This window comes from Macrotis lagotis, chromosome 1 (assembly GCF_037893015.1).
Source record: "Macrotis lagotis isolate mMagLag1 chromosome 1, bilby.v1.9.chrom.fasta, whole genome shotgun sequence".
Classification (NCBI taxonomy): Eukaryota; Metazoa; Chordata; class Mammalia; order Peramelemorphia; family Peramelidae; genus Macrotis; species Macrotis lagotis.
In genome coordinates, this window is record NC_133658.1 from 81,733,737 (window position 1) to 81,760,903 (window position 27,167).

Genomic DNA, 27,167 nt, shown 5'->3' on the forward strand with positions numbered 1-27,167 from the left:
ACCTGGGATTTGAGGCTACTCACAGTTTATTCTAGCCTGCTTAAACCCAAAGGAAACAAACCCCAAATTCCACCTGTACTCATTGAGAAAGCAATGAAAACTTTGCAAACCATATTTCCGCGTTTGTCAAATGTTCTAGAGGGGAAAGAGCAAGAAAAAATAAAGGGAAAGAGAATATGCCTCAATTTGTACTCTGAGTTCATCAGTTTCTGTGTGGAAGTGGAAAACATTTTACATCATGAGTCTCTTGGAGTTGTGGACAGTTGTATTGAGAGTTACTAAGTCTTTCATAATTGATTATCTTTATAATATTGCTGTCATTGTATAGATAGTTGTCCTGGTTCTGCTCACTTTATCAATTCATATAAGTCTTCCCAAGTTTTTTCTGAAACCATATTCTTCATCATTTCTTACAGCAAAGTTATACTTCATCACATTCATATATCATAACTTGCTTTAGCCATTCCCCTATTGATAGTCATCCCCTCAGTTTCAAACTCTTTGTTACTACAAAAAGAACTGCTATAAGTAGTTTTAAACTTATGGATCCTCTTTCCTTTTGATATTACTAGATCAGTGGGTATGTACAGTTTCATAACCTTTTGGGTATAGTTCCAAATTGTTTTCCAGAATGTTTGGAGCACTTCACAGCTCCTCCAGTAGTGCATTAGTGTATCTATTTTCCCACATCCCTTTCAACATATATCATTTTACTTTTCTGTCATCTTGGCTAATCTGATGAGTATGAGGTAGTATATTAGAAGTGCTTTTATTTCCATTTCTCTGATTATTGGAGATTTAGAAATCTTTATATTGATATTAGATATCTTTGATTTCTTCCATAGGAAATTGTCTTCATATCTCTGGTAATTACTTGTATTCTTATAAATTTGACTCAGTTCTCTATATTGAGAAAGGACACCTTTATTAGAGAAACTTGCTATATATTTTTTCCAGTTTCATGATTTCCCTTTACTCTTAGGAGCATTGGTTTTGCTATATAAACCCTTTTTAATTTAATGTAATCAAAATCATTTATTTTACATCTTGTGATCCTCTCTCTCTTTGTTAATAAATTCTTCCCTTATCCATAGATCCAAATTTTCCATGCTCCTCTAATTTGTTTATGATATATCCTCTTTTATGTTTAAAACATGTACCCATTTTGACCTTATCTTGGTATACAATGAAAGATATTGGTCTATACTTTGTTGTGCCAAACTGCTTTTTTCAGTTTTTCCACATTTTTTTTTCAAATGTTGAGTTCTTGTTCCAAAAGCGCGTGTCTTTGGGTTTATCTAGCCCTAGATTACTATGGTAATTCACTACTGTATATTATATCTCCTCTATTCCACTGCGACATCACTCTTTCTTAGACAGGACCAGAATGTTTTGATGATTCTTTTTATAATATAGTTTGAAATCTTATATTGATAAGTCACTTCACTTTTTCTATACATTCCCTTGATATTCTTTTCTCTTTGTTGTTCTAGATGAATTTTGTTATTTTTTCCTAGGTAGTTCTATGAAATTTGGGGGGGGGGAGTTTGGTGGATATGCTCCTGAATATATAAATTAATTTAGGTACAGTTGTGATTTCTATTACATTGGCTCAGCCTACTCAAAAGCAATATTGCTCTAATTATTTAGATGTCTTTATTTGTCTTTGTTTGTATTTTATATTGTCTACAGTTATTTTAAATATAATTTCTCTCTTTCTGCTGGATTTTGTTGATAATTGATAGAAATGCTGATTTGGCTTTATTTTATATCCTGCAATTTTGTTGAAGTTGCTAATTGTTTCAAATAGAATTTTCTAAGCATATCATCATTTCAGCTACAAAGACTGATGGATGCTTCCTTCTTCTCTATTCTAATTCCATCAACTTTTTTTTTCTCCACTTATTACTATAACTAGCCTTTCTAGTACAGTGCTGAATAGTGTTGGTGATAATGTACATCCTTGCTTCAACCCAGATTTTATCAGTAAGGCTTCTAGCTTATTCCCATTACAGGTACTGCTTTCTGATGATTTCAGATAGTTGCTTTCTTTAAAGGAAAGCTCCATTTGTTCCTATGTTTTCTAGGGTTTTTAAGTAGCAATGAGTATTGTATTTTGTTAAAAGCTTTTTCTGCATCTGTTCATGTAATCATATGATTTTAAGGTATTATTTATTTTATTAAATATTTTCCAATTACATTTTAATATAAATTTATTTATTTTTCCAATGATATGCAAAGCTAGTTTTCAACATTTATTTTTTGTTAGGATTTTCCCCTTCCTTCCTTCTCTCCCAGTCCTATGATTTTTGTTGTTTTTGTTACATGGTCGGTTATGCTGAGTTCAAATCCAGTACTTTCTAGCTGTGTGAACTTGGGCAATCACTTAACCCTGATTGTCCAGGGCTATCTCTAGCCATACTGATTCATATCTGGTTATTGGCCCCAGATGACTCAGGAGGAGGGATAACTTAGCACAGCTCCCCCCCTCACTCAATTTCAATTCACATGCATATCATGGCATCACCTCCTTGATGTCATGTCTTCTTCCAGTACAAAAGTTAAACATCATCATCATATTCATATGGTGATAGTTTTTTGTGATATTGAACCAGCCCTGCATTCCTGGAACATAAACCACCTAGTCATAGTATATGGTCTTTGTGATAAATTTCTATAATCTCCTTGCTTATATTTTATTTTAAATGTTTGCATTAGTAATCATTAAGGAAATTGTTTTAGTTTTCTTTTTTTTCTGTTTTTTTTGCTCTTCCTGATTTAGATATCAGCTCTATATTTGTGTTGTAAAAGAAACTTGATAGGACCATTTTTGGTTTATTTTTTCAAATAGTTTATATAGTAGTATAATTAGTTGTTTTTAAATGTTTGATAGAATTCACTTGTGAATCCATTTGGTCCTGGAGATCTTTTTCTCAGGGAACTCATTGATGGCTTGTTCAATTTCTTTTCCTAAAATAGAATTATTTAAATATACTATTTATTATTCTGTTTATTCATTTCACTTAGATGAAGAGATTTATTGTCATATAATTTGGCAAAATAGCTTCTTTTTTTAGAGCTGTAAAGGTCTAGGTAAGATTAATAAGTATTTATTAATAAGCATTCACAATGTGCCAGACAATAAGGATACAAAGACAAAAAATAAATCACTAACAAAAATGACAGGTATCAGAGAAGCTGTGAATACAAGCACATTAATTCACACTTTACTAGAAGAGCTATGAATTAGTCAATGTGGACTATGCTTATTCAAAATAGCTTCTAATTGCTTTAATTTTATCTTCATTGGTGATGCATTCACCCTTTAAATTTTTTGATACTGATAACTGGGTTTTTTATTTTTCTTCTAAAAAATCAAATTAACAGTAGATGACCTATTTTACTAGTTTCTCCCCCCCCACAATAAAACTCTTTCTAGTTTTGTTTATTAGTTCAATTTTTTTTTACCTTCAATTTTATTATTCTCTCTTTTGATTTTCAGAATTTCTAATTTGGTATTTAATTGGGGATTTTTAATTTGTTCTTTTTCTGGAACATATAATTTTACTATAGATTTGTAGATTTAATTTATTCTCTTTCAGACCTGCATAATCAAAATACTTAGTGAATAAAGATTGGTAGAGCCTAATTTAATTTAATTTTTCATGTTGAAATATGAAATATTTCTCTTGATCTGCAAGTTTAGCAACCTTGTCAAGGAAGACATAGTTTGTGGTATCCTATTTATTCTTGGTGATGCCTTGCCTGTTCTTTTTATTCACTGTTTCCTTGTCTGTTTATTCAGTAATCATCTTTTTAATCATTTACTCTAGAATTTTGCTGGCAATCAAAATCAAACTAATTGTCAAGAAGCTTGGAGATTATTCCCTTCCCTTAAAAAAAATTTGGCCTTCTCCCACCATTTTATGTTACTCCCATTTAGCAGAATCTTTAGCAAAGATGTAATCCATCTGGGATATATGACCTGAATCCATCAAAGGAATTTTAGTTTTCTCAGTTATGTTGGGTATTAGATACTATTTTAATTTAATCAACTCCTCATTCTCCTTGACAGGAGAAATAGAATCAAAATAAAAATTGAGCAACTCTGCTTTCTTTCTTTTGTTAGTTTTTATTGTCTTATCTCCTCTAATCAGCTTTTCTAATACTTCATTGATTTCCCCTTTCCCCTAGAAAAACAAAAGAAAACAAAGCCCCAAACCAACACAAATACCAAAAGCAAATAACCCCTTCCAGAGCCCTAAACCTTCATGTTTCTGATACTAGCCTCAGTTCATTCCAACTATGAACCCCTCATCATTATTTCTGTAGCACTAATGTCAGATTTTATATTCTTGGACTTAAAGATCAATGCAAATGGTGATTGTAGCCATGGAATTGAAAAGCACTTGTTCCATAGAAGGCAAGTTAGAGCAGAGTTATCGCCTTGCCCATTAAGGTCTGCATTAGTCAAAGCTATGGTTTTTTCCAGTAGTACTGTATGGTTATGGGAGTTATACATAAGAATAGCTGATTGACTGCTGAATCAGCACTTTCAAATTGTGGTGCTGGAGAAGACTTTTGAGAATCTCTTGGGCAGCAAGAAGATGAAATCAGTCAATACTTAAAGAATCCAGACTATTTATTGGAAGGACAGATATTGAACCCAAAGCTTAAATACTTTCATTGCATAATGAGAAGACAGGACTCATTGGACTAGACTCTGATATTGGGAAAGATTGAAAACAAGGAAAAAGGGATCACAGAGGATAAAATAGTGGCATGGAATGGAAACAATGAACATGAGCTTGGACAGACATTGAGAGATATTGGAGAAAAGATAGAAGGGAGGACTGTAGTCCACAGGATCAGGAAGAGCTTTAGACATGACCTAATAACAGAGTATACACACATGCACACACACACTCACACACACACACACACACACACACACACACACACACACACACACACTCGCCAGAGATGGGAATATGACCCAGGCTTTCTGGAGCCAAGGTGCCTCTTGAAAATATTCATCAGCTTCAAATGCCTATGTAGTGGGACAGAGCTATTCCATGGGATCATTTCCTAATGGAGACATATCCTTAACAAAGGCTTTGTTTCATTGGAATAAATTCTAATCATTCTGCTTATATTACTGAAGGGTTGTTTGTTGTTTGTTTTTGAACTTAAGCAGGGATTCTACATCACTAGTATCCTTTGTTATTCTCACTTGAAAGTCCTATCTTCTCATTATGGGGGTAGTATTTCCAGGGAAATACTAATTTCAGCTAGCCATTCTTATTTTGATTGTCAGCTATTCATTAATATAATCTATGACTCTTAAGAATTCATATTTGTCTTTTTTCCCTTGGTGTTATTTTTTTTTTTTTAGGTTTTTGCAAGGCAAATGGGGTTAAGTGGCTTGCCCAAGGCCACACAGCTAGGGAATTATTAAATGTCTGAGGCTGGATTTGAACTCAGGTATTCCTGACTCCAGGACCAGTGCTCTATCCACTGGACCACCTAGCCACCCCCCCCGGCATTATTCTTTTTTTAAAAATTTTTATTAAAGATATTATTTGAGTTTTACAATTTTCCCCCAATCTTGCTTCCCTCCCATCACCCCCACCCCACAGATAGCACTCCGTCAGTTTTTACTTTCTTTCCATGTTGTACCTTGATCCAAATTGGGTGTGATGAGAGAAATCATATCCTTAAAGAGAACAGAATTCTCAGAGGTAACCAGATCAAACAATAAGACATCTGGGTTTTTTTTTTTCCCCCAATTAAAGGGAATAGTCCTTGTACTTTGTTCAAACTCCACATCTCCTTATCTGGATACAGATGGTACTCTCCTTTGCAGACAGCCTAAAATTGTTCCCAATTGTTGCGCTGATAAATGAGCAAGTCCTTCAAGGTTGAACATCATTCCCATGTTGCTGTTAGGGTGTACAGTGTTTTTCTGGTTCTGCTCATCTCACTCAGCATCAGTTCATGCAAATCCCTCCAGGTTTCCCTGAAATCCTGTCCCTCCTGGTTTCTAATAGAACAGTAGTGTTCCATGACATACATATACCACAATTTGCTAAACCATTCCCCAATTGAAGGACATTTACTGGATTTCCAATTCTTTGCCACCACAAACAGGGCTGCTATAAATATTTTTGTATAAGTAATGTTTTTACCCTTTTTCCTCATCTCTTCAGGGTATAGACCCAGTAGTGGTATTGCTGGGTCAAAGGGCATGCACATTTTTGTTGCCCTTTGGGCATAGTTCCAAATAGCTCTCCAGAAGGGTTGTATGAGTTCACAGCTCCACCAACAATGTAATAGTGTCCCAGATTTCCCACATCCCTTCCAACAATGATCATTATCCTTCCTGGTCATACTGGCCAATCTGAGAGGTGTGAGGTGGTACCTCAGTGTAGCTTTAATTTGAATTTCTCTAATAATTAATGATTTAGAGCATTTTTTCATATGGCTATGGATTGCTTTGATCTCCTCATCTGTAAATTGCCTTTGCATATCCTTTGACCATTTGTCAATTGGGGAATGGCTTTTTGTTTAAAAAATATGACAGTTCTCTGTATATTTTAGAAATGAGTCCTTTGTCAGAATCATTAGTTGTAAAGATTGTTTCCCAATTTACTACTTTTCTTTTGATCTTGATTACATTGGTTTTATCTGTGCAAAAACTTTTTAATTTAATGGAATCAAAATCATCTAATTGGTTTTTAGTGATGTTCTCCAACTCTTCCTTAGTCATAAGCTGTTCCCCTTTCCATAGATCTGACAGGTAGACTAGTCCTTGATCTTCTGATTTGCTTATAGTATTGTTTTTTATGTCTATGTCTTGGTAAAGGGTGTGAGGTGTTGGTCTAATCTAAGTTTCTTCCATACTAACTTCCAATTATCCCAGCAGTTTTTATCAAAGAGGGAGTTTTTATCCCGGTGGCCTGACTCTTTGGGTTTATCAAACAGCAGATTACTATAATCCTCTCCTGCTTTTACACCTAGTCTATTCCACTGGTCCACCACTCTGTTTCTTAGCCAATACCAAACAGTTTTGATGACTGATGCTTTATAATATAATTTTAGATCGGGTAGTGCTAAGCCACCTTCATTTGCATTTTTTTTTCATTAAACTCCTGGCAATTCTTGACTTTTTATTTCTCCATATGAATTTACTTACAATTTTTTCTAACTCATTAAAGTAATTTTTTGGGATTTTGATTGGTAGGGCACTAAACAGATAGTTTAGTTTTGGTAGAATTGTCATTTTTATTATATTAGCTCTACCTATCCATGAGCAGTTGATATTTGCCCAGTTATTTAAATCTGATTTAATTTGTGTGAGAAGTGTTTTATAATTGTTTTCAAAAAGATTCTGAGTCTGTCTTGGCAAATAGACTCCCAAGTATTTTATACTGTCTGAGGTTGCTTTGAAGGCATTATTCTTAAATAGAATTTTCATTTGAGGATCATATTAGAATTCATTCAATCAGAAGAGTGGCTAAAGAAGTAGCCAGTCTGATGTCAGCTTTGGAATCTGTTCTATAGTTTTACAAAATAGTATAGTCTCAACATTCTAGGATCTCAGAGAATTGAAATGCAGACTAACAATTCATCAAAAGATACTACATGGGAGCAAACTATTTCCTGCTTTTGCTTAGACATTTCTTGGAATATTATCTTTCTCTTAAGTAACTTATGAAGATACTTTAGTCAAGGTTTATTTATTTTCCAAAAAGTTCTGTTTGATGTGTTCCTAATTATGGGTAATGCATTTAAGCAGTACATTCTATTACTTATTTTTTGACAGAGAGATCTATCTTGTTTCTTAGGACCAGGGATCTATGGAGAATATTAATTCTGACTCAGCTTAGAGCTAAGCAACTAAAGTGATAAAGGATTTATGTAGTTTTCTATACAATTCAGACAACCAGGGAAACATCCCCCCCCCCCCCAAAGAAGTACCTGTCTAAGTTTATTTTAGAATTTCTAAAGTATAGCTAACATAATTATAGATCAGAGGCAGCTATGGATTTAACTTCAGAAGATCTTGGCTCAAGTCCTAGCCTTGCCACTTTCCTAACTGACCTTTGGCAAGCTTTCTAGCCTTTCTGAAACTCAACTTGTACTAACTGCTACATAGAATTATAAGAATTAAATGAAATAATATATGTCAAATGGTATGTAAATAATATATGTGAAATGGTATGTAAATCGTAACTATTTTTATCAGTTTTCCATAAATTCTGACTTTAATGTTTTGCTGTGGTATGACAGTGACTTGGAGTTAGTTCTTCAAGGCACTGTGGGCAGAATTCCAAGTCTCACAAATTGGGAAGGTGGTAGGAGTGCTTCAGAGTCAAATAACAAAGGAGTTAGCTTGAGATGGGGAAAGAACTTGAGACCAAGAATTAAGAAACAGCCTCTGCCACTAATTTGTTATATGACCTTGGTTCTCAGTTTCCCCAGCTGTAATATGAAAGTGTTATTAATTACTAATATAATATGAACTAGATGACACTAAAGGTTTTTTTCTTGTTATAATTTTATGTGGTTTCAATTTTGAATTGTCCACTAACTCAGTATGAAAGATAGTAGGTTTATCTTCTGATCTTCATAGCATGATAGTTTTTAAATAAGGGGAGACTTGTATGGGAAGATAGACTTCTTGTTGTACATGTAAATAATTCATTCAAAGTGTTTATCAGGAAAGAACCCCATTGTCAAAGGCCTCTTAATTATGTATTCTTGTATGTTTAGTTTTTCTCCAATGTATCAAAATTATAAATTAATAATAACTATTTAATATTAGAAATTATGAGTTCCATTCCTTACATCCTCTGGATACTTTGATAAAAATGGTAATTAAAAACATAATTTACAATAAATTCAAACTGTGTCCAATTAAAACTATAATCTGAGGAAATTAAAGACTGAAATTCATATTGAGCCTTCTGGTAACTTATGGAATTCCCAGGAATGGTTATTATTCAGGAATTTATCTAGGTCTCTTGTACACTGGTATTGGTACTCCATTTAACTTTCTTTCCTCCCTCCCTCCCTCCCTCCCTCCCTTCCTTCCTTCCTTCCTTCCTTCCTTCCTTCCTTCCTTCCTTCCTTCCTTCCTTCCTTCCTTCCTTCCTTCCTTCCTTCTCCATTTTAATGTTTAAGAGGCAGAATGGTAGTCTCACTATGAAGACATTTGGAGTCTAATTCTGTCTCTATAGCTAATTTAGCTATATTACTGTTGGTGATTATCTTCTCTGCCTTGAACTTCAGTTTCCTCTGTCAAATAAAGAGATTGGTCTCTAAAATATCTTTATAGTACTTTATATCTTTCACATTCTAAGATTTTCTGAGCTGAGTATTATTTTGGTGTGTGCCTTGAGTCAGGTACCACATGGCTTAGGGAAATAGCTGAATGATTGGATAGGATGTGAAGGTCAAGTATTGTCTGGTATCTAAAACATGGTGGGAGATAAAGAGAACTAGTTATCACTCACTCAATTACTAGCCAACCACTTGATAAAAAATCCAAAGATCAGTGACTTAACTTCCTCAGGCCCTAGATGCACTGACTCGGGAGAGTGGTTGTCTAGATGGGAAGAAGCACAGAAGAGACTGAAAACACCTGGCCAATTGACCTAGGTTTTCAGTTGTGATGAGCCTCTTTGTACAACCAGTCTTTTTGACAACCCTCTCAGATGGTTAGTACTTCTTGCATGGCTAACTTTCTGGACTTCTCTATCTCCTCATCAGTCCATCTCCAGATGATTCCATTCTGGGGCCTGCTCTCCTAATTGGTGAAGTCCTGGTTGGGATCACTATTTTTTGAAGGACCACAACCATGTTTCTTTTACTCTCTGCTCAGCTCATTTACTGAACTGTTCCACCTTTGCACCAGTAGCCTTGTTCAACATGGGTATCATTCCCTTCTCCATTTCTCCACTTTTCAACTCTCCTTTATGTCGTTTTACTCTATTAGATTGTAAGCATCTTCAGAGTAGAGAACCATCTTTTTTCTTGTCTTTATATTTCTTCTCTTAGCATAGTACTCAGCACATAGTAAATGTTTAATAAAGGTCTCCCCTCCTTGCCCTTTGGATTTTATTTAACCATTTTCAGCCTTAGTTTCCTCATCTATGTAATAATTTTAATATTTATCTCACTTCACCTTACAAACTTCAGGGTTGTTTTGGACATAAAATGAAATCATGTATGTGAAGAATTTGATTGCCCTCTATGACTGTCAGTTATTATTACTGTAAATATGACCTAATCAGGGGAAGGGTATAATGAAAAGATAACCCTTTTTTTTGGATACAGGGCTGTCTTAAAATAATAGAATAACATTAATATTTTTGGCTGTCATGCCACATGTGGTTGTTGTTGTTGTTGTCCTTTGCTCTTGAAGAAGACCATGATATCAGGTAAGTGATGCCATGACATGCAGGTGAATTGGATTTGAATAGAGTGCTATGCAAAGTCATCAACTTCACTTTTATCCTCTGGAGCTATCTTCAGATAGGAGGGTCCAGTGGTCAAATATGGATTAGAACTATCGGAGACCATAGCCTTTTAAAGTTAGGTCTTTCCCAGGTCACAGTTTGACTGATACTGCCATTAAGTCATCAAAGTTTAAGACAGAGATGAGGTAAAGAGATCAAGAATGACCACTTCCAAAAAAAGAAAGAAAAATTTTGCTGAGAGAGTTCAAGACCCTCAGAATTTTCAGTGATTAAGATGGGTAAAAAAAAGAAATAAGGTTAGAAGAGCTTCTTTTGCATAGTCCAAAAAAAAAAGCCCAACAAAAGGCAAAAAACAAAACCCACCTGGAAGGAGAAGACCCTTAGGTTTCTGACTAAAACAGAAAAAATTGCTATTTACATTTACTCTGAACCAATCAGGGTCCAAACAATGACCACATTGGCTTAGTCTGAAACTAACTGTTGGCCAATCAAGGAGAGCTACAAAGTCTAGAATTGACTTACATTAATACCACTAAAATTTGTAGATCTTTTTCATCAGAATTGTTGACACACTATGCTTTCTCTTTTATTTCCTATAGCTTGAATAGTTAAAATTTATTAATCTATAGGTAGGATTTAAAATTTACACTTAAGTTTTTTTAATCAGATTTTGAATATTTTGCCAAATACTTTAGACTGGGTTTCAGCTCACTGTATTCTGATGGCCAAATCTAGAGCTTCTTTTCCTTGTAAGTTGAGGATAATTTTTACTTTTTTTAAATACAATAAACCTTGATTTAAAAACTATTGACCAAATTTGGCCAAGGCCATAGTTTGCCACCCTTCATTCTTAGACTGTTTTTTGGATTCTGTACATTCCAGATATCTTCTTCCAGTATTGTGCCTTAGTTAGGTTTGGCAAATGTATTATCATTGCAGGCGACTTAAGATCTAATTGTTAGTTCCTTGAGCTACACTCACTAGCTCTCTACTTGCCTCTACTTGCCTTGGAACATCAGTCAGGGCCCCTGTTCTTCTCTGCTCTGCAACTGGAACCCAGAACTGCTTATGGGCAAGATTGTTGCCAGTCAGCACCTGTGCTGGTCCCCTGCGATCTCTTTCTGACCAGTTGTCTAAGCCATTGACTGATTCTAGGCTGAGAGCTCCTAAGGTTGCTGCTCTCCCAGCCACCTCCAATGCCCACTGCTTGTTACTATGGGTGCATCCGACTGGATCTCTGGCCTAGTGTCCCAGAGGTCTCCTGCTGACCTCCTGTGTTGTCTTAGACTGGAAAAATGCCTTACTTTGGCCTTTTGTTGGCTCTGCTGCTCCAAGATTCTGTTTGGTGAGTTTGAAGTTGTTGGGAGGGAAATTTTGGGAGAGTTCACCTGGGTGGCTGCTCTTACCCCCCACCATTTTGGCTTTGCCCCCCCCTCCCCCGCAATGGTTTTATGTAAGATGTAGCATTTATTCTTCTGTTGTCATCAAAGATTTTAAAGTGCACTAAGACTTTTGGGACACCTTGTATATATCTCTAGGGCATCTTCATAGAGAAGGTAGTTAACCATATGGAGCTGATGAAATCACAAAGATTGTAGAGAAAGGATTTCTTTGGATAGTCTGTGTTATTCATTTGAACTGTTGGTTTACATTTATCAAATCAGTAAGTCAGCATGCAAACAAATATGTATAAAAGATATACAAAGTATATATTTGGAGCAGTCTCAGTGGGAAGGCGCTAAGGTTGAGGAGGACTGGGAAAGGTTTCTTGCAGAAAGTGGGAAATTAGCTGAGATTTGATGGAAGTCAGGAGGCCAAGCTGAGGAGGGAAACTGAGTATTCTAGACACAGGAGACAGCCAATGTAAATGCCCTGTGAGGGAGATGAAATGTCCTATGTGAGGTACAGTAAGGACAATATCACTGTGGGACACGGGGGAGAGAAGGGAACAGGTTATAAAAAACTTTAAAAGCCAAGCAAGACTTTACATTTTACATTACATTACATTACATTACATTACATTACATTACATTACAATACATTACATTACATTACATTACATTACATTACATTACATTACATTACATTACATGAAAGAAATAGGGAAACCTTTGGAGTTTATTGGTGGGGAGAAAGTGGTACATATATATTTTAGGAACACCCCATTTTGAAAGATGGAAAGGAAATGGATTCCAGTAAGGAGAAACTATAGGAGGAAACTATGGTAAAGATCTGAGAATAGTTTATTTATTAGCTAGTCTAGTGGCCAATATATGAGGTCATTGACTCTTCAGTAATCAAAGAGGGAGGAGGGCAGGGCAGGTTAGTGATGTCAATCACATCTGACTCCATTACTTTGTGGACCATATTGTCCTTGGAGTTTTCTTGGTAAAGATATTGGAGTAGTATGTTATTTCCTTCTGCAGTGCTTAAAGCCAACAGAGGCTAAGTGGTCATGGTCACACAGCTAGTAAAAGTTTGAGGCCAGATTTGTTTTTTGGTTTTTGTTTTTGTTTTTGTTTTTGTTTTTTTTACCTAAAGAACACAACTCCTTTTATTATTATTTTTTTAAGATTTTTCAAGGCAATGGGGTTAAGTGGCTTGCCTAAGGCCACATGGCTAGGTTATTATTAAGTGTCTGAGTTCGGATTTGAACTCAGATACTCCTGACTCCAGGGCTGTCGCTCTATCCACTGTGCCAACTGGCTGCCCCTCCAATTGTATTTTTGTGTGTGTGTTTTTTTATTTTCAATATTTAATATTTATTTATTATCATTTTGTACAAATTTTTTTATCCATTAATAAAATATTCTTGCTTAAGAGTAAACAAAATACCCCCTCCCCCCAAAAAATATAGATGCACTTGAGCGATAAAGTAAAGGGGAGAGAAAAAAATTAAAATAAAAAAATAGTAATAATTGTAGGTATGGCCAGGTGGCGCAGTGGACGGAGCACCAGCCCTGGAGTCATGAGCACCCAAGCCCACATCCCGCCCCGTACACCCAACAATCACCCAGCTGTGTGACAGGCAAGCCACCCAAACCTCACTGCCCTGCAAAAACCAAAAAAAAAAAAAAAAGGAAAAAAACCCAAAATAAAATAAAATAGTAATAATAGTAGGGATGGCTAGGTGGTGCACAGAGCATTGGCCCTTGAGCCAGGAGCACCTGGGTCCAAATCCGGCCTCAGACACCCAACTATGCAACTCAGACACCCTGCTATGCAACCCCAGGTGGGCCACCCAGCCCCATTTGCTCTGCACTCCCCCCCCAAAATAATAATAATAAAAAATGTGCTTGAGTCTTTGTTCCAACGCCAATAACTCTGTCGTGAGTGGGTCACATTCTTTATAATAAGTCCATGGCAAAAGTTACTTCCATATTTTTCCACTGTTGCCTTTCGTATTTCTCCACTACCATGTACTATATTTTTCTCTCTCCTTTCATTCTGACTCTGCTGTAGGGTGTCTGAGTGGTACAGCAGACAGATCCCTGGCCCTGGGGCCAAGAGGCCCTGAGCCCCCATACCACCCCTTAGGCCCAGCATCCACCTGACTCTATGGTCCCGGACAGGCCATCCAATCCCAGCCCCTTGCAAGAAGTAAAAAAGAAAATGTGTTATATCTGACCACTCTCCCCCCCATGGTCCATCCTCTCCTCCATCACTCACATCACTCCCCCTTCCCCCTGTCCTCCCTCCTTCTTACTCCAGATGTCTATACCTCATTGGGTATATATATATGCTGTTTCCTCTCCTAGCCACCTCTGATGAGAGCGAAGATTCCCTCATTCCCCCTTGCCTTCCCCCCTTCCATATCATTGCAATAGCTCATTGTAATAAAGAAAAATCTTATTATGTGAAATATCATGGCCTATTCCCCCTCTCCTTTTTCTTTCTCCCATTACATTTCCCTTTTTTCTATTGACTCCATTTTTACTTCATTATTTTATCTTCGAATTCAGCTTTCTCCTGTGCTTCAACTACAAAAGCTCCCCTCTACCTGCTCTATTAACTGAGAAGGTTCATATGAGTATTTTCAGTGTCATTTTTCTTTTTTCTTTTTTGCAAGGCAAATGGGGTTAAGTGGCTTGCCCAAGGCCACACAGCTAGGTAATTATTAAGTGTCTGAGACCAGATTTGAACCCAGGTACTCCTGACTCCAGTACAGGTGCTCTATCCACTGCGCCATCTAGCTGCCCCCAGTGTCATTTTTCTATACAGGATCACATGCAGTTCATCAACATTAAGTCCCTCATATTTCCCCCTCTCCTCTAATCTCTGTGCTTCACCTGAGTCCTGTATTTGGAGGTCAAACCTTTTTTTCAGCTCTGGCCATTCCAACAGGAACATTTGAAATTCCCCTGGTTCATTGAAAGTCCATCTTTTTCCCCAGGAAGAAGACATTCAGTTTTGCTGGGTAGTTGATTCTTGGTTGCATTCTAAGCTCTTTTGCCTTCCGGTATATTATATTCCAAGCCCTATGAGCTTTTAATGTAGTTGCTGCTAAGTCCTGTGTGATCCTGACTGCAGTTCCATGATATTTGAGTTGTGTCCTTCTGGCTGCTTGTAATATTTTCTCTTTGACTTGGGAGTTCTGGAACTTGGTTATGATATTCCCAAGGTTTGGTTTTTTGGGATCTCTTTCTCTGGGGGATCGGTGGATTCTCTCCATTTCTATTTTGCCCTCTGCTTCTAGAATATCAGGGCAGTTTTCCTGTAGTAATTCTTTGAAAATGATGTCAAGGCTCTTTTCCTGATCATGACTTTCAGGTATTCCAATAATTTTTAAATTATCTTTCCTAAATCTGTTTTCCATATCAGTTGTTTTTTCAGTGAGATGTTTCACATTTTCTTTTAATTTTTCATTCTTTTGGTTTTGAAGTATTGAGTCCTGATTTCTGGTAAATTCGTCAGTCTCCCTGAGTTCTATTCTTTGTCTGAAGGATTTGTTTTCCTCAGAGTTTTTTTATCTCTTTTTTCATCTGGCCAATTCTGCTTTTTAAAGCATTCTTCTCAATAATTTTTTGAGCTGTTTTATACATTTGACCTAAGCTGGTTTTTAGCATGCTATTTTCTTCAGCATTTTTTTGGATTTCCTTGACTAAGCTACTGACTTCATTTTCATGTTTTTCTTTCATCTCTCTCCTTTCTTTTCCTAGTTTTTCTTCCAACTCCCTCATTTGATTTTCAAAGTCTTTTTTGAGCTCTGTCATAGCCTGATCCCAATTTCTGTTTTTCTTGGAGTCTTTAGATGCAGGAGCTTGTGCTTCCTCATCTTCACACTGAGTGTTTTGATCCTTCTTGGGCTCACAGATGAAATATTTCTCATTGGTGTTCCTCTTGTTTCTCTGCTTACTCATTTTCCCAGCCTTAGCCTGTTTTGGGGGGTGCTTCCTGTGCTTTTGGGACAATTACACAAGGGTCTCAGTGTGTGAGGCTCTGTCCTCCCTCTTGGTCTGTGAATGACCATAAGTGCTCCCTTATGCCTGAGGGGCTGAGGTGGGGGGGCCCTGCTGTTCTATGGGGGTGCCTAGACTGTGATCAGGATCTGAATGTGGTCAGAACCCCAGAGTCCTGTTCCAGGGGTAGAGGACAGAGCTAGGCAGTTTCCCTTCACTCCCCTCCCTGGGCTTAATGGGTTCGTGTCCTGGGGGTTCCTGCTTACTGGCTCCACCTGCTTCTGTTTCCTGGATCTGGACTGCCTTGGCCACTGTTGGCTGTGTGCCCTGAGAGCTGGACTTCACATGTGCTTGCTCTGGCAGAGGTTCCCTCCCCCCCGTTCCCCCAATTTGTGCCCAGCGCTCCCTGGGGCATAGGTCAGGTAACTCCCCCACTGTTGTGAGCCATGGCTCCCAATGCCCTGGGACGGTTTTGCTCTGGTGGGCCACCCCTCTGGTGGGCCACCTCTCCAACCCTGAGAAACAGAGCCTTTTTTCTCTTTTCCAGTTTACCTTGAGTAGGAGAACTGCCTCCCTTGGTCCCTCTGTGGGTTCTGTCTCTCAAAAAGAGTCCTTAGTTTAGAAGTGTTAGGAGAGAGTGCCTAAGTGAAGATCCTCTCTTGTCACCATCTTGGCTTTGCCCCCAGGTAGGTAATTATTAAGTGTCTGAGACTGGATTTGAACTCAGGTACTCCTGACTTCAGGGCTGGTGCTCTATCCACTGCCCCACCTAGCCGCCTCTATTAAGTCTTAATGAAATAGAATTAACAATCAATTTTCATTTTCACAAGACCAACCATCAGGCTATTTTGGTACTTCAGCATGAGGTGATCAGGATCTGCACTAGTGTCCTTAGAGAGTTGAAGTTCTACCTAAGATGTACACCTCCTATAAAATAGGATTTTGAGCTTGGTGACTGTGAGGATGATGATACCTCAGCAGCAAATTGGGAAGTTAGGAAGAGAGTAGGGTTTCAAGGGAAGGATAATGAGTTCACTTTGGAAGTGCAGAGTTTTAAGATATCTATGATATAAAATTATCTAATTTGGAGGATGTGAGACTGGAGCTGGGGAATTAGCTTAGATGACTTTACATTTGAGAACTGTCTACCTAGAGATGATAATTAAAACTATGGTCATGGAAGAAATCATCAAAAATTATATAAAGAGAGAAAAAAAGGAGAGGACCCAGAAAAGAACCTTGGGAAACCCATAACTGAGCAAGGAGACAGAAAAGAAGTTGTTAGTTGGTGGGAAGGAAGGAAAGAAGGAAATAGGATTTATTTAATTCCAGTCTCTAGGCTAACCACTTTAAAAGTATTATTTCCTTTGGTTCTCACCATAACCAGGGGAGGGGGGGGTGCTGTTGTCAGCCCCATTTTACAGCTGAGGAAATAGAGGCAGATAGGTAGAGAGACTTGGCTCATCATGTAGCTAGTAAGTGTCTTAAGCCAGATTTGTGTTCAGGTCTTCCTGTCTTCAAGTCCAGCACTCCATCTGCTATGCCACCTAGGAGGAGAACACAGAGTGAAGAGGGTCACAAAATCTAGAAAGAAAAAGACTATCAAGAAGAGGATTATTGATAGTGCCAGAGGCTGCAGAGTGATCAAGGCTGAGGACTGAGGAAAGTACATTCAATTTGGCAGTTGAAATCATAGTGACTTTGGAGAGAGCAGTTGGGTTTTGAATGATAAAGTTGAAAGCCACACTGAAAAGAGTTAGGCAGAAAGAAGTAGAGACATCTATTATATATGACTTGTTCTTTTTTCATTTTGCAAGGCAATTGGGTTAAGTGATAGCTAAATTTCTTTTGTAAGTATATTTTCCATTTTCATTGATGCACTTAATTAAATAGTTCATATTGGAGTTGGCTAAATTGTATCCCATATCTTTTCCCCCTCAATTTGCTTTTATTTTGGCTAGTCAATGGTAAACCACATAGCTTATTTAGGAATTCCATACTGATTACCATTGATTTCTGAAATCAGTGGTATTACAATGACCATTTAAAAATTTATTTTCATTTTTTCAATCTTCTTTGATCCTGAGCATATTCAGTGCTTCCTCTTTTTTTCAAGGAAAATAAAGGTGTGGGCTTTTCTATAATTCCTGCAATCTTTACATTTTTGGCTTCTATTTTAAAAATAAACATCATATTTATAGCATTTTTAATATTTACAATGCACTTTCCTTTGAGGAAAGTTTATCTTTGAATGAACTATGGTTTTCAAGATTCTTACTGTCTTCCCCTGTGCCCACTTTTTTGATAATATGGAACTGTTAATTTGTATTATTAAATTTCAATTTGAATATAATTTAAATGGGTAATTTTTTATCAGGTTCTTTGTGAATTTTCTTATCTCTTCAATCTTGGGGGGAATGCTTGTTGGTCTGTATTAGCTATAGTTATTTTCATGGTGCTCTTTTTGAACATATTATCATAAGTTTGGAATAAATAATTATCAAGCATTTGATGAAACTATCTTTTTTATTTTCTGTGGATATATAATAAAATCAACTCTGCCATTTTCAGCACTTAACTTGGAATCAGAAAGACTTATTTTTCTTTATTTCAAATCCAGCCTCAGACACCTACTAGCTGTGTGATCCTGGGCAAGTCATTTAACCCTGTTTGCCTCAGTTTTTTCATCTGTAAAGTGAGTTGGAAATGACAAATTACTCCAGGATCTGCCAAGAAAACCTCAAATGGGGTCATGAAAAAATAGAACACACCTGAAATGACTGAACAATAGCAAAGACTTTGGGTCAGGATGAAACCCAGGTCTTCTCAGTTTCAAATCTAACATTCAAATACACCATATACAGCTATATTTATCTTCATTTTATACTTGAGCAAACTGAGGTGGAGAGAATGTTCATGCTCACAGAACTAATAACTGTTGGAGGTGGGATTTAAATTTAATTCTTACACTTGACTCTACATCTATACTAATTTCTATCACATCATAGCATTCTATTTGGAAGCAGGTGATGGCTGTAATTATCTGTGATCTTTTATCCTAAAAGCTTTAGGGAGTAATGCAAGGTTTTTGAACAGAGAAGCAACTTGGTCAGAGCTCTGTTAGAAATGATTCTGAGGGTAACTATTTCATGTCTCAGTTTCTTTTTTCTATAAAATAGAGATAATAATACTTGCAATCTGGGAAAGCTTTGCAAAGTAATTACAGTTGTAACAATGCTGTTGTACCTAAGCTATTCTGAATTCTTTTAATCCTGTCAAAATGTGAATGAAAGTTGATAATTGTTGTCCTAATGTTGTGGTACTTCTTTTTTTAGTGTTCTTTTCTGATCAAAAAAGGAACAAAACCAAATATGATCATTTAATTTAGTTGGAAATTCAGAAGGCATCTAGTAATCTAATCAGATCCCTTGTTTTTTTCTCTACAATTTTTGATTGTGGGTAAATTCTTTAGAATTGAAAAGTACTGTAGGTTCTGGCCACTCCCCATTGCTTTCATATGGCTGTCAACATTTCATGAGGCTGATTGATGGAGCATATCAGTCAGCAGAATTTCTTCTGGGAGCTTATGTCCTTTAGGTGTTGGAACAGCTGTCCTACAAATTCTGTTGTTGTTGTTTGTTACTGTTTTCTGTTTCTTCCTTCAGAAGATCTGAGCACTTTTTGGAACCAGAGTTACCCCTATTAAAATTTGGAACTGGGGGGCGCGGCTAGGTGGCGTAGTAGATAAAGCACCGGCCTTGGAGTCAGGAGTACCTGGGTTCCAATCTGGTCTCAGACACTTAATAATTATCTAGCTATGTGGCCTTGGGCAAGCCACTTAACCCCATTTGCCTTATAAAAAAAAAAAAACTAAAAAAAAGACATGAAAAGATTTATTTGAAAAAAAAAATTGGTACCATGGAGGCTGCTGACAGATCTCCACCCTGTGATGTGGTGGTGTGGAATCCTAGGAGGTGCTTTAAGGGTTTTGGTATCCGAGGACTTGGGTGTGAATTCTGCTCTTGGTCCCTGGGCCTTCTTTGCCTCTTATGTAGAACCAAGGGTTTTCTAAATGACTCATAAAGTCTCCTCTATCTCTAAAACTGCATTCCTGGGAATAGATTTTTATTTCCTGTAGATCTCCTGAAGTAGAGCCAATCTAAATATGCATGGTAACAATATTTGAAATTCTTTGAGAACTTAAATGACTTGAATATCCAGTCTTTCTTTGTCCAGTCTCACAGCTGCTCCCCTAGTTTCTGCCCTCTCCATCCTTACTTAGACCATAGTAATGACTTATTAGTTGGTTTCCCTATTTTCCATCCTTTTTCCTTTCAGTTGCCAAACCAACATTCCCGAGCGTCAGCTTTGACCCTGCATCTCCACTGCTCAGAAATCTCACTGCCTCTCTTTAAGCCTCCACACCTGCAACTTCCTTAGCCCTTCTCCCATTATGTCCCTTCATGCATGCTGCATTCTGACAAAGTGACTGAGTGCTGCTCTTTGAATTTGGGAGCCGTTCTGCAGCCCCAGACTTCTGGCCAGACTGTCCCTGAGCCTCCCCTGGCAGTGTTGGGACTTCTGGGAGTACTTGGTTTAGGTGCTCCTGCCTCCTTGCAGTCTTCTTGATCTTCCCTCCTCGGTAGCTTGTGTTTTTTTCTTTTTTCTTTTTTCCTTTTCTTTTTTCCCTTTCTTTCTTTCTTTCTTTCTTTCTTTCTTTCTTTCTTTTTTCCTTTTCTTTCTTTCTTTCTTTCTTTCTTTCTTTCTTTCTTTCTTTTCTTCCTTTTCTTTCTTTCTTTCTTTCTTTCTTTCTTTCTTTCTTTCTTTCTTTCTTTCTTTCTTTCTTTTTTGGTAAGCCAATGGGGGCTAAGTGACTTGCCCAAGGCTGCACAGCTAGGCAATTATTAAGTGTCTGAGGCTGGATTTGAACTCAGGTTCTCCGTGGTCGGTGCTCTAGCCACTAGCCACCCTGGGTAGCTTGTGTTTTGCTTTATATGCACCTATCTCTCTGGCTGAGGCCCTTCTTTTTGTAGGTTCTGAATGAATGCTTGTTGAATCAAATTGAATTGAGATGTGGGCAGGGGGCAGTGTAGTACAGCTACATTCTTGAGTGAGTTTAGAGACCCGGAGGGGGCTCTAAGCATTATGTGCTTCATGATTTTTATTTGAAAATTCCAGGGTCAACTCCATACAAAAATGAATTAATTATTGGAAAGGACATTTGGAGAGTTCTAATGATGATGATGATGATCCACATTTATTCAGTGCTTTGCAGTTTTCAGTGTTTTCTTGAAATAACCTTGTGGTTTAGATTTTATAAGTATCATCCCCATTTTCAAGATGAGGAAAAACCAAGTAATTTCCCTTGGGTTAACTGGCTAATAGGTGGAAAAGCCAGGACATGGGACTCAAATCCAATATTCTGACTACAAGTCCAATTCTTTTTGCATTTATGTGCTTTAAACTCTATAGAATTGATTGACATAATTTCTCTCTCTCTCTCATTTTGCTTCTGCCCTTCCTTTTCTGTACCATTTCCTTTATTGCCCATCTCTACATTTCACTCCCTGCTTTTTAATACAATTGATTTATCTGTACATGTACTTTCAGAGGGCCCATAGTGAGATTCCATTATGTATTTTTCATAATATATCAGCTTTTTGAGGTAATATAAATCTTTGCCTAAATTGACATCTATTTACAACATGTTATGGGTATAACAGAAACCGGTGCCCCTGTACCAAGCTCTCAAGAGTATGCCTTGCTGATAAAGCAACTCTGAGACAAAGGTGAATTCAGGTCCAAACCTAAACTTTTATGTAGAAAATTCAGGTTAACTTGAGCATTAGGTCACTTTATAATCTGTGATATGCAGTGCTTTGTTTGTTTTTGGAAAAAGAAGATTCTGAGTTTTAGATTAGGAAAGGAACGGGGAGACCTGAGGGTTGGTTGGGCAGCATTATGGCCACAACACATTTTCCATAGTTGATCTGAAAAAGATCTGGAGATTTTAGTTCAGTAAGTCTTTGGGGGAATTAAGAGTGGAATAGTGTCCAGAATAAAGGAGTGTAATCCTATTTGTGGTTTAACCTTGTGTGACCAGTCACTTAGTTAAAGACATTTTAGAAAAATGCTTACCATGCTTCAAAGCCTTGACTAAGTGTTGGGGTTACATAGAAAGGCAGAAGGTACTTAGCCTCAAGATACTCACACTCTGATTGTACCAGGGGATTGTAGATTTGAAGCTAATGGAGAACTTAAAGGCTATTTGGTGTAACATATCATGTAAAGGATGAGAAAACAGAGATTGAAAAAGAGCAAGTGATTTGTCCAGGGTCACACAGGCAGTAAAGTGGCAGAACCAACATTCAAACCCAGGTCTTTTGACTATAAATACTGTATGTTAAGGGTTTTAAATTTAGCTTCAGATCCTGTCTTTAAAAGATATATAGAGTAGTTAGAAAATGGGAAACAGAATTGATTAGGGGGCCTTGAGACCATGTCATATAAGTATCATATTTGATAGCCATCTTCAGTTATTTGAAGGACTAAGGAAGAGTGATTATATTTATTCTACCCAGCCACAGAAGTCTATGACCCTGGGCAAGTAACTTAACCTCTGTTTCAGTGGAGAAAGAAGTGACAAATCATTCCACTATCTTTGACAAGAAATCCTCAAATGGAGGATTCTCTTGTGCAGAGAGGTTTCAGAGAGTGATGTTTAGTTTCTTAAATATGAATTAATTTGAGAAATCAGAGAACAATAACAGCAGGGTATCAGGAAATACTTCATTTATGAATTGTCATTTAATCTGAGCCTTGAAGAAAACCAGAGATTTAAGAAAATAGAAATGCTAGGAGAGAGGAGATAGCTGATGCAAAGGTATGAAAAGGATAGAGGGAATATTGAGTTCCCAGAATATATGGTAAGGATAGTTCACCAGTAGTGTAGATTTTGTTAATGGTAGTAATATGATATAACTTGAAATATTGGTGGGAAAGGAAGTGGGAGAGTCCCTGGAGAATTTTGAGACATAGAATAAAAAAGTCAGACCTGTGATGGAGAATAGGTTTAGGTGATGGGAGGAAGAGATGTGGAACAAAGGAAATTATGATTGGAGAGAAATATTTCGAGTTTAAGATTACAAAATTATCACAGTTGTGTTGATGATTAAATCTTGGTCATATCTAAACTGCTGTTTTTCTAACATATAAATTCTTTGTTCTTTCTTCTCTTTTATTTAAACCATAGGATTTGAAACAGCAAAGTCTTTTGCTCTCCATGGTGCCCAAGTCATTCTAGCCTGCAGGAATATGGCAAGAGCTAATGAAGCTGTGTCACGAATTTTACAAGAGTGGGTAAGAAAACAATCATTATTTTTGTAAATGCAGGTATTTAAATTATAGGTTTGATTTTGCAATTTTACAATAATTTTTGAACAGGTCAATAATTGAAGGTTTGGATATTCTTTTAGTTTTGAATGTAGTTTTCTTTGTTAGAAAAGTTATCCTTACTTTGTGTGTGTGTGTGTGTGTGTGTGTGTGTGTGTGTGTGTGTGTGTGTGTGTATATATATTATGCATTTATCAAAAGAAAATTATGTAAACTGAATTTATTGACTTGTTCATTACATATCTTTTTTTTTCTTTTCTTCAATTCAACCACCAATTATTAAGCTCCTTCTCTACACATGGGATCATACTAAGTATAATAATTCAAAGACATATATACCATAGTCTAAGATTTCAGGGAGTTTGCCTTCTATATAGGATCTATTGACTGACAGGCATACATAAATGTAATTAAGGTAGTTTGAGGAAGTTGGGAATATATTTGTTCCTGGGAATCATTGGGAACTTTGTGTCTGAACAGAGCCTTAAAGGAAGTAAAGGATTCTGGTCGGTGGACATGAAGAAGAAAACATTTATAGACATCAGAAAAAGCTTTTATGAAGTCACAGAACTAAAAGAAGGCATATTGAGTTTGGGAAAACAAACGAAGTAGTTTAGTTTGCTTGGAACATTGATTCCAGGGAGAAATGCAAAATAAGGCAGAAAAGATTAACTGGAGGCAGATTGTGGAGGACTTTTAATGCCAGGTTAGACATTTTTTATTTTTTCTTGGCTGTAGTAGGGAAACCATTGAAGGTTTTTGAGCAGGAGGTACTCTTAACAACTTGTACCTTCCAAAAATCATAGAAGCTTAGCATTTGAAGAAACTTTGGAGGCCAGTATCTCCTGAAATTAGAATTTCAATTCCATAATCTGTAGGTGGTCACCAAGCCTTTGCTGGAATCCCTCCTCTCAGGATAAGGTCATTGAATCCTTTAGTTTTTGATGACTCTAATTTTCAGAAGTCTTTTCTTATATTTAAGAAAACCTGACTTCACTTTTCTGCATCTTCTACTTATTGCTACTAGTTCTACTCTTTGAGGTCAAGACAAAGAAGTTTAATTCTCTTTTCCTAAAGAGTCTTCAAGAACTTTCAGACAACTTTCATGTCTTTTCTCACTTTCTCTTCTGAAGGTTAACTGAACTTTTATGTAGGTTATGTGAAATTTTGATCCTAGTGATGCTTCATTATGCAATCAACACTTTTGTGGTATGGGCTCCTGGATCTTTTCTAACCTGATAACTTCCAGTTTGTTGTTGCCTCTCTGAAAATGTCATACAGAACTGAACAACAATAATTCAAATGCGTTTTGACCAAGATAGTACAGAAGGATAGTTAGTAATCCTTAGTCCTGGAAAATATGCCTTTCTAAATACAATTTGAGGTTGCTTTGGTTTTCAGGTCTTACTGTTGACATAGAATAAGCTTACAGGCTATTAAAATCTGTGATTATATCTTGTTTCAGAACCTAGTATATGTCATAGCTTATTTGTAAAATTGACTTTATGAAATCAGGAGTAAGGCTTTACATTTATCACTATACTACATTAATCTTTATTCAGTCCAGTGTTTTAGCCTGACAAGATCTTTTTGAATCTTGACTTCATTATCTAGTGTTAGCTATCCTGCTCAATTGTCTTTCATCTGCAGAATTGATGAGCATACCACTCAAGAATAGGAAAGGGAAGGGAAAAAGAATATACTAGGAAATGAAAGGGTGAGGAAAGTTGGGGGAAATCATCTCATTTCAGTGTTTAAGTAGGACACTGTAGAAACAATTGAGAAATAAATGAAGGATGGCTGAACTATATTTTGATCTGATCTAGTCAAAGGAGGGCAAGATGACCTCTGAAAAAATGATTAAAAATTAGGAAACTAAATAAATTAGTCCTAAAGAATCAGTGGGTCAAAGAACAAATCATAGGAACAACTGATAATTTTTATTAAAGATAATGATAAGTCAACATACAAAAATGTTTTAGGATGCAACCAAAGCAGTCCTTAGGAGAAAATTTATATATCTAAATATTTTTTCAACAGAAAAGAGAAAGAACAGGTGAATGAACTAAAAATGCTAGGAAACCAATAAATTAAAAATCTCAATTAAAAATAAAAAATTCTGAAATTCAAATGTTATCAAAATTGAAAACTTTGTATGAACAAATAAAACTAAGAACTAGCAGTAGCAAAATCATTGTCTATATTGATTGAAAAAGGAAAAACATTATAATTATCAAAAATGAAAAAAGTAAATTGATAATAAATGAAGAAATAAAGAAAATCATTAGGAGCTTTTCGGTTCAAAATATAGGCTAATAGAACTGATGATTTAATTTAAGTGAAAGAATATTTACAGAATATTTCAGAATTATAGAACAAGAAACAGAATTTAACCTAATCTTAGTAAAAGAAATTGAAGAAGCCACAAATTATTCCCAAAGGAACAAATAAACAACAAAATCAAACTTGGGACCAGATATATTTACCAAATATAAGCAGTGATTTCTATCAGACCTTCAAAGTACAATTAATTTCAATATTGCACAGCTGATTTAGAAAATAAGAATAGATGAGAAGGGATCCCATCAAATTCCTTTTGTGAAACAAATTTGATCTCGATACTTAACCAAGGGGAGTCAAATTGTATTGTTCAGTTTAGTCATTTCCTACTTTTCATAACCCTAATGGCTCTCCACTATTTCCTAAAGTCTTCCAAATTCATAGTCATGGTTTTTATGGCACTGTCTATACATTTCATCCTTTGCCATCCTTTTTTCCTTTTGACTTAAGTCTTTCCCAGGATTTTCCTTTGAGGTCTGTCTTTTCATTATATGTCTACAATATTTAAGCTTTAGCTTCAGTATTTGACCTTTCAGTGAGTAGTCTGAATTAGTTTCTTTAGTATTGATAGATTTGAACTCCTTACTGTCTAAGGGAATTTCAGAAGTCTTCTCCAGCACCACAATTCGAAAGTGTCAATTTTGAAGTGCACTGATATTGGAAAAGATGACCTTAGATTAAAAAAAAAAATTGTTTTATTTACTATATAATTTTGCTATCTCTAATATTTGATTTTTTCCTCAAGGATCTGATTTTTCTCTCTACACATTCAATTTTGATCAATGTATAGCATGGCAAACAATGTAGAAGGCTTATTTACTTCTACATTGCACATTTTATTCTTTTTTTAAATAAGGTTTTCATTTCTTTTTTTACTTTTGTAGCATCCTAAAAACCTCTCCATAGGAGGGCATGCTATAAATGAAATTCTCATTATTAGTAGTAATTAAATGTAAGATTCAAGTATAATTCAATTTGTACTGTTAAATTATATTTATTATATTAAATACCTAGAACATAAAAAATATTTCAAAATATCTGCAAGGGATTTCTGAATAATGAATGATATTCCAAAGAAATCTATACTGTTCTCTATACTGATATATATATATATAATATATGTATATAGTGTTAATATTCAAATCCTATCTAATGAATGATGGAATTGACCTTTGCCAAAAAACTACTGTGAATAATGCTAAAAGCTGCAGTTTTTTTCCCTACTGCTTTGATAACTTCTCTTTATTCATGTACTTTTTGCATGGATCAATCTTTCCATGTTCTCATAATTGTCTCACCTCTAAAACATAATACATAATTATTCCAATCTAAGCTGCTCTCCCTATGTTTCTTCTCTTTCACTCTTTTTATAACTTTTACATAATCTCATTGGGATGACCAGGAGAATTTGTTTGTCATTACATTGATCATAGTTCTCAAATCTTTTAAAATTATTCACTTTTTATCACTTCATTCTACTTAAGATTCTCAAATAGCTTCTTTTGTAATTTCTGGCATAATAATATTCTACCACATTCATGTAACACAATTT

At 36.2% G+C, this 27,167-nt stretch overlaps 1 protein-coding gene across 3 annotated transcripts in view; it reads left to right on the forward strand.

Moving 5' to 3' along the window:
- Window positions 1-27,167, forward strand: part of WWOX (WW domain containing oxidoreductase) — a 1,413,871-nt gene that overhangs the window by 68,778 nt on the left and 1,317,926 nt on the right. For all 3 annotated transcript variants that reach the window (XM_074203737.1, XM_074203727.1, XM_074203742.1), the window contains exon 5: window positions 23,136-23,242. In XM_074203737.1, coding sequence (XP_074059838.1) covers window positions 23,136-23,242 — 107 coding nt within the window. The remainder of the gene's footprint in view (window positions 1-23,135; window positions 23,243-27,167) is intronic.